This window comes from Lolium rigidum, chromosome 4 (genome assembly GCF_022539505.1).
Source record: "Lolium rigidum isolate FL_2022 chromosome 4, APGP_CSIRO_Lrig_0.1, whole genome shotgun sequence".
NCBI lineage: Eukaryota > Viridiplantae > Streptophyta > Magnoliopsida > Poales > Poaceae > Lolium > Lolium rigidum.
Genome location: NC_061511.1, coordinates 124,600,962 through 124,609,277, shown reverse-complemented (window position 1 = coordinate 124,609,277; position 8,316 = coordinate 124,600,962). Strand labels below are relative to the sequence as shown.

The 8,316-nt window shown below is 43.7% G+C and overlaps 1 protein-coding gene across 1 annotated transcript; it reads left to right on the top strand.

The window, feature by feature from the left end:
• The first annotated feature begins 2,750 nt into the window (after positions 1-2,750).
• LOC124708557 lies at positions 2,751-7,240 on the top strand. The gene is made up of 3 exons (XM_047240237.1): positions 2,751-2,873; positions 2,943-3,094; positions 6,853-7,240. Exons 1-3 carry the CDS (start codon positions 2,786-2,788, stop codon positions 6,931-6,933), a joined length of 321 nt encoding a protein of 106 aa, XP_047096193.1. The 5' UTR covers positions 2,751-2,785; the 3' UTR covers positions 6,934-7,240.
• Positions 7,241-8,316: the final 1,076 nt, after the last annotated feature.

Below are 8,316 nucleotides of genomic sequence, written 5' to 3'. Positions count from 1 at the left end.
CTTCTCCAAATCCTTCACAGAGAGATCTTTGGAGAGGCGGTCGACATCCTTCTCGCCAGCATACATCCACATGGGGTTTTTGCGAGCCTGTAGAGGCTGCACCCTAATCCTAAGGAAATAGGCGGTGATTTGGATACCCGACAATTCTTTGCCTCGGGTATTTTGCAGCTCATGGATACGCTTCATCGATGCTTCTGTTGCCGTTTTTTCTTCTTCGGTGGACTTTGCGTCCCATGATCAGCGGCGAAGAATTTTTGCGTTACCGTCAAAGGGGCGATGTTATATTCCAACAAGTCGGAGCACTCCTCGTGGACGTATAGCCATCTTTTGCACCACCCTTGGACGGAGTCGGGGAATTTGACATTGAAATACTCGACGTCAGGGCGAACACAGATAACAACACCACCTATGTTATAGGAGATGTTGTGGGAGCCGTTGCGGCGAAGGCAGAAAATGCGTTTCCACAGGCCCCAATTTGGTTGGGTCCCGAGAAAGCACTCACAAAGGGTGATAAAAATCGACACGTGGAGGATGGAATTGGGAGTCGGCTGGTGCAGCTGCAGCCCGTACACAAAGAGTTTTCCACGAAGGAATTCGTGGATAGGGGCGGAGAGACCGCGGATGAGGTGGTCGACGAAACTAACCCGATATTGTATGGGGGGCGTTGGGAAGCTTTCCTCGCTGGGGAAGATCAGTGCCTCTTTCTTCTTCATCAGGCCGAGCTTTTTTATCAGATTGGCGTCCTGATTTGAGATCTTAGATCTCTCCCACTCGGAAGCTCCCAGATCTTGTGCCGTCATGCTTGCTTCGGGAGTGCTGTGCCTTGTGAGCCTTGACCGCGTGGCATCAACAATGGCGCTGGAGAGAGTAGGGGAGTGGTCGAGCACATGAGTTTTTGGTTGCAGTGGAGGTTTTGTAGAGGGGATTTGAGCGCGGCGCAGCGAAGGGATTACCGGAGGAAGAAGAAGACCCTTTATAGCAAACCTACGAATCGACGTGCCGTTGGATGCAGAAGGAATGGATTTGATGACTTACACGTGTCTCCATGGGTAATAAGGTCTTTTTACTACGACGGAACTGGACAAGCGCTACAGTGCGCGTGCCAGAAAAAGCGGAGGACGTATGTCCCCCACTTGCGTGACGTGTCACAGACCGCAGGCTTTCGGACACACAAGTCAGTGACAGGACAGGACTCACGTTTTCCCGATACAGCGGTCGTAGCTATCGTCAGCACTGATGTCACTTTAAAAAGAGAAATTTCGACTACGGCGTTCTGAGGATTGTCGACAGAGATGGATTGATGATAATTTTGGGAGCCTTTGATCAAATACAAGTTTTTGATCAAATGCTTGGGGGCTACTTTTTAAACAAGGAAATCTCGAGTATGGCAAGACAGAAAAGGCGAGAGCCTATGATCAAATACAAGCATTTGTTCATATGCTCGGGGGCTACTCCCATCGGGAGTGCTGGTCGCGCACCCGATAAAGATGGAAGAATTCGAAAAAATAACAATATAACGACAAAAGATGTTACAATGGTGAGCCTACAACCAAGTACAAGCACTTGGTTGTAGCCTCGGGGGCTACTCCCATCGGGAACGCTGTTCGCGTGCCCGATGAAATTATAAAAGGCATGGTGAGCATATTTCGAGTTATACAAATAACTCTTCATATACTCCCATCGGGAGGACAAGATAAAAATATACAAGTCATCCGGTGACTCGAATAAATGTGCTATTCCAACAGCCGAAAAAGTACTCGACAATATATTCTCAGAGTGCCTCAGTCGCAAATTAATCTCTGAATGCCGCAATACTTTGCGAAGGTAAGTCCCCAGGATCAGTCCTGTGCGGCGTGGCACCGTCTCTGACGGCGCTTCGCTACTTTTTCCGTATCAGCAGATGCGAATAAAAATCCTAACGGACACATTAGGTACCCAATAAAACATGACTGGAATTCGACATTTGGTAAGACCTTAAGCGGCGCATGTCGAGTTACACCAGTATCCCGAGATCATGTCCATGGACGTGATTTTGAAGTAGGTTTTTGGTGAATTACCACAAGAGCAGTTAACTAGTACCTTATTCGTCAGATGAACTAGCCCCAATTACCGTTATGCCTGTACAATATACGACTGTTTTATTAAAGATATGTGTTAACTCGAAGAAGTTGTATGGTAATTGTAAAGTTGGAGATTTTCCCTGATTCTCCGATTCAAGCAAAATCTCGGGGGCTACTGATATAGGCATCCCCAATGGGCTTGCCGAAGATGGTACCCGGGATTTACTGAAGGCCCACGACCCGAAGTTTATGAAGCCCGGAAGCCTAATTACGAGATAGTTTGAAAATATAGTTGTATTAGGAATATTCGACTTGTAACTATTACGGGACGAACTCAAAGAGTCTCTCAGACTTTGTAAACTTGTACACCACGAAACCCTCGGCTCCACCTCCTATATAAGGGGGAGTCGAGGGACAAAGAGAGGATCGATTTCATTATCAACATAACCCCAGTTTTCTAGCAGTCGAGTACTTTTCCGACTGAACCCTCGAGATCTACTTGCTCTCTACTTCCAACTAAACCCTAGTCTACAATCCGTAGACATTGACAAGTTAATACCTTGTCAATAGGGGTAAAAACCGACGGACGACGGAAACTCTTTTTGCTTTATTATTAGGTATGGATAATGATGGCAAAGTAAAATAGGGAAAAAGATCTAAACATGGGTAAAAAATAAAATTCCCCCCGAACACTCTCTTACCCCTCCCTCTCTCTCCTTCCCCCCATGGCTGCCCTCGCCCATGTGCGCCGCCTCCTCCTCCACCCCGGCGCCGGAGCTCCGGCGAGATCCTTCTACGCACAGCCCTACCAAGGTACGCCTATCTCCCCGCTGATCCCCAAGCTCGTTCGCTGAGCAGAGTTCAACTCCTGCGCGTGCGCAGCCAAGGTTGGCGTGGTGGAGTTCCTGAACGGGGTCGGGAAGGGCGTGGAGACGCACGCCGCCAAGCTGGAGGAGGCAGTGGGCGGAGATCTCCAGAGGCTGCTCGAGACCCGCACGCTGCGGCTCAAGAAGCTCGGCGTCCCCGTCAAACATGTGCGTCTCCCTGTTCCAGTCTTCCAGATCAAACATTCCTTATGGTTCACTAGTTGTTGCGGTATATGTTGTTTCGTACAAGGCATTGCTGTGGTTCCTTCCTATGTTAGCTTCTGCTTCGTCGGCCATTTAGCTGTGTCAATGTAGAGTTTGGTTAGGTTTTTTTGTTCTCAGATGCTGTGATGATTGGATAACAACAGCAATTGGGCTGGGTTGGGTTAGTATTACATGGTTCATGTGTACGTATGCTGACTGATATCTAAATTTCTTGTTAGATTTGAACTGAAACCAGGAAATTTTGTTTTGTAGAAAATACAGTTTTCTGAAAATTCAGTAATTAATTCCTGGTATATGTGAAACTTATTCATGTTTCAACACATACATGAATGTATCATCCCACGGAAAATCCTGATATGGGCGGCAATCCATATGAGGACCATGACTGCTGTGTTATTACATACAACAGATGGCAAATCTCTAACTTGACAATGCTTCCAGAAATAACAAGGCTCTTGATCTGAGAAGATAGAGATACACACCCCTCCCCATGCATTAGGGTTGCGGAACTAAATTATGAACTAGGTAAGGTCATCTTTATTGCGTGGGTTGTCATTTAGGCCTCTTCCCAGTTTATTGTCTTGTAGCACGCTATACTAGGAGATATACGATGTTAAGAGAAAATACCCCAATGTGTTATCTCTTAAGTGTTGTCTCTTAGGAGAGTTCCATTTAATAGCTTTAGGGATCCTAATTGCATGTCAACATTGTAGCCCGTTTGTGGTATGAAGGAACACATGCCCATCTTGACACAAGCAAGGATGGATTCCTGGCATAGAAATATTTCAATTGCGTAATCACGATTTTCTTAAAAGAAGTTGGTACTATGATGCCTCCATTCCTAAAAACTCAAAAGGCAGCCTTAAACAAAAGGGATTCAGGGTCTATCACCTCAGCCCTGTGTAGCACTGAAGTGTAGTATGTGTCAAGATTGTTATATGAACTGATGTTTTCCTGGCATAGGGTAATGTAGTATGACTTATCCAATTTCATGGCAGTTCCTCACACAGACTGTGGATTTTTGGACCGTGCTAGGCAGCGGCGCCGCATTTTTCTTAGCCCGTGCGGCGGCTGAACGCTGAAAACCTGCCGCTTATTCGTTGCCACTTTTGACAGGCCTCTGACATGCATGGGAGTAGGTCTCACACATATGCGCTGAAAAGTCTTGCTCCTTACTACAATACATGCTACAGTAACGATGCATGCGAGGTGATAGTCCATAGCACACCGCATGCACGAAAGAAGCAAGCAAAACCAGAAAAAAAACATAGCAGTGTCATGCTCTAGTCTAACATGGCTTTATTTTACATCATCGGCATATTCTCGTCCTGAGTTTTGCTCATCACCTTTTCATCAATCCCTACACACATATAAAAGAGCAGTTTTCGGGTTATAGCAGCTATCAGATAAAATAATCACAGTTATCAGGTTATTTATTTTACAATTATAATGTTGTTTAGCAAACCAATTACCAGATTACCCAAGTAGCAATTGATAGATTAATTAGCCCCAGTTATCAGGTTATTTATGTGACACTTTACAATATTGTTTGTGAACCAAATGCCAGATTATTCATGTACCAAATTCAGATTAACTAGTCACGATTACCAAATTAACTAGACACAATTATCAGGTTATGCATGTAACACTCCCCATGTTGATTTCCGAAGCAATTTCCAGATTACTATACTACAATCAATTACCAAATTAATTAGTCGCCATCACCAAATTAACTAGTCCCGGTTTCCAGATTATGTACTCCCTCCATACCGGTTTATAGGGGTATTACGCATTTCGAGAAAAAACTTTGACTACTAATTTGGTTGGCAAAATTTAAGATAAATATCACAACAGTTGTACTATTGGGAACTTCTTTTCAATATGAATCTAATGGTATAATTTTTGTGGCATATATCTCATATTTTGTTGATCAAATTTGTAGTCGAACTTTTTTCTCGAAATGCGTAATACCCCTGTAAACCGGTATGGAGGTAGTATGTAAAGCAATTATCATGTTGTTTTCAAAAGCAATTACCAGGTTAATTAATCACCATTACCAGATTAATTATTCACAATTACCAACCAAGTGATTAATTAGCAGTTATAAAATTATCAGCTACCACAAAAAATACAGTATACTTTAGGTGAGCCCTTGCTGTTACAGGATATGTGCCAAGGCGAGGTGAAGAGAGGTGTCCCTTCTTTGAATTGAAATGTACAAAATGAAATTGAAAATTCATAGTATACTAGATCTTGCGTATTTGACTCCGAGTATTTTCTCAGGAGAGCAATAGCAAAGTTTCTTTTTGCAGTTCCTTATCTATGAATGCATCTAGTGAAACATAAATCGAGTCTTTAGCTTCCACGGTATCAGCTAGACAGGCATGAAACTGAATCAGGTTCCAGGTAAAACTACGGGCTATGTACTTTGATTGATTTCATATCTGCCACAGCTTATTTAGAGTGCCTGCAGCATCACACATGTATAGTACAGTAGTTAAGCTTAATTAGAACCGAAGAGTATCTGTCTAGTGAAAATATGCATCAGCTAGCAAGAATCAAAATTTCCAGAAGCACTGTCGGATGGAAAACTGAAACAGCATTTGTCCAAGGAAAGAAAACAAAAGGTGAAGCATAGCACATCTGCAGGAGCAAATAACATACGCAAGAGAAGAAGTAAATCAAAGCAAATCTGCAATTATCCATGGCGCAGTTGAACAGGATCCCCACTCCCACTTGCAGCTAGCACTCCAGGCCCTGCACTTAGTTCATCTCCCGATTCAGAGACCACCACATCGCCTAGTGTCCATGGCCGTGCACGGTGGGTACACGGAGCACATCGTCGTCCTTGCGCAGGTGGACGCGGCCTGCCGGCAGCAACAGCAGGCTGGCGGCAAGGGAGAGTGAGACGACGATGTTGGCAAGGATAACACGGAGGAGTGGACCAGAAGGGGAAGAGGAGGGTGCGAGGATGATGGATTGGCTGCTTAGGGGAGGCAAGGGAGGATGCCGGTGCAGGGGATGCTGCGGCGAGGCGAGTGGTGGATGGGATGCAGGGAGGGAGATGGCGGCGACTCAACTGCACTAGTCGGTTGTTCACAGCGACAGAAAAAAAGGAGAAGAAATAGGGAGGGAGAGGCCGCATGTTGATTATGCCATCTGTGGCAAGAGAGGAGCTAAGAGCCGTATCTGTGCTAACATACAGCTTCCCTCTCGTCATTAACTAGTATGTCAAGTCTGCAAATTACCTATGATACTGTGCCAAGAAACCTGCATTGGGAGAGGGTCGATTGTGATGTTTCCTAGGGACTAGGTAGCTCGTAAATTTGCGGATAACATTTAACATGTTCTTATGTCACAAAAATCTGTTAGATGTTTCAGTTTCTAGTAATACTTATAGCAGCAGTGTTGTAGAGAACAGCGTGTAAAAGCGCATATATGTGCACTAAAAGCATTTCAGATAATCCACACATCCAGATTGTAACCCACACAAATTTTCAAAGATGGTTCACAGCTTGTTAATTGCTAATGTAATTGCCATTGCAACATTGATGTGAGTTCAACTGGTAGAGTCCTTAGTAGATATGTTTTCTCTGTTTAATTTCCTTTCTTTTTCATGTGATTGTAATTAATATACAAGAGAATTATGTTTGGATTGAATTACTGATTTCCTCTATTTTGGTTGCTTTGCCATGGTGCAGAGAAAGTTGATTTTGAGTTTCGCTCACAAGTACCGTCTTGGTCTCTGGAAGCCCCCAGCAGAACCCAGGAAAGCACAATGAAGTTGGTTTGTTTCTGAAGTGTCAACATCGAAAACTATGTGCTGATATTGGGTTGAAGCATGTCTGGGATGTGTTCATTTTGATGCCACAGTCAGAATGTTGTCTGATACGCTGTTCTGCGGATCCAACCAATAACTAGCCACTCTTGATGGTGCTCTTTTGTAGTATTTCTCTTTGTTAAATTTTGTCTAGATTTTCTCCTGTTAGAGGAAAGCATCATCATTTCTTTTAACATTCCGCTACCCCTGTGTTGTACCAAATCATATGCCCTTATTGATCATAACAGTAGGAGTATGGTCCTGGCAAACGTTTTCATCTCATTGTTGAAACTGCACAGGGAGGATTAACCACTAACCAGGGAGCTATACAGGTCAATCTTGGGGCATGCACATGATAGATGCAGTTCATGTAAACGTTGCCAGTCGAGAGAAAAGTGTTAGTACCGTCAGAACTTTTCGGGTTGGAGACGAGTCAGAGCCCAGAACCCCGTAGCTTCTCGCATCCACGATGCAATTGATTCTGTGTGCCATCTTGGCTGTCATGAGCTGCTTAGTGATATATCCCAAACTTCCCTATTCCTGATGAATGTTGAGTTCAAATTCCAGCAAAACCCTTGCCCGGCGTTGCAGTTCATTGGAACATGGCTCTCCTGTGTCCGCGTTACTCTGTGTGCTATCCTTCCAGTACTTGCCCATCTTTTGTCTAAATTTCTTTACATATGGGATCCATTTGGTAGCAGCGTCCTCGATATTTCAAAGGCAGCAAGGGATCCAAAGAAAAAACCAAATAGCTAGAAATTAAGGATCAAAAATAATCCAATAAAGAAAACATTCATTGTACATTAAGGTTGACATATGGAACCCATTTGCAGCGGCATCCTCAATGTTAGGGATCTAAAGAAAAAATCAATTTGCTAGAAATCACGAGTGGAAAAAAATCCAAGAAAGAAAGCATTTATCGTTCAGAGAGGATGACATGTGGGACCCATTTTGCAGCAGCGTACTCAACGTTTCAAAGGCGGCAGGGGATCGAAAAAACAACCAATAATTAGCAAAAAACGGAGATTCTACATAAAAGTTGTTCTTATTTCTTTTGAATTCTTGTGTTGCTGATATCGGGGACCCATCATCCAATAACGTTCCTCAACATTTAAAGGTAACGTTAAACATAAGGGACTGAGAAAAAGGCAAGCAGTATCCCGTAATATCATGGGTAAAAAATTTCAGTATATCTCAAACTGACACCAGGGACCCATCAGCCAACATCGCCCCTCAATGTTTAATAGGTAAAATCAAACGAAAGGGATAAAAAAGGCAATTATCCCGCAATATCACGGGTAACAAATAATCGAGATATCACACATTTCTTGTAGTGGAACTCATA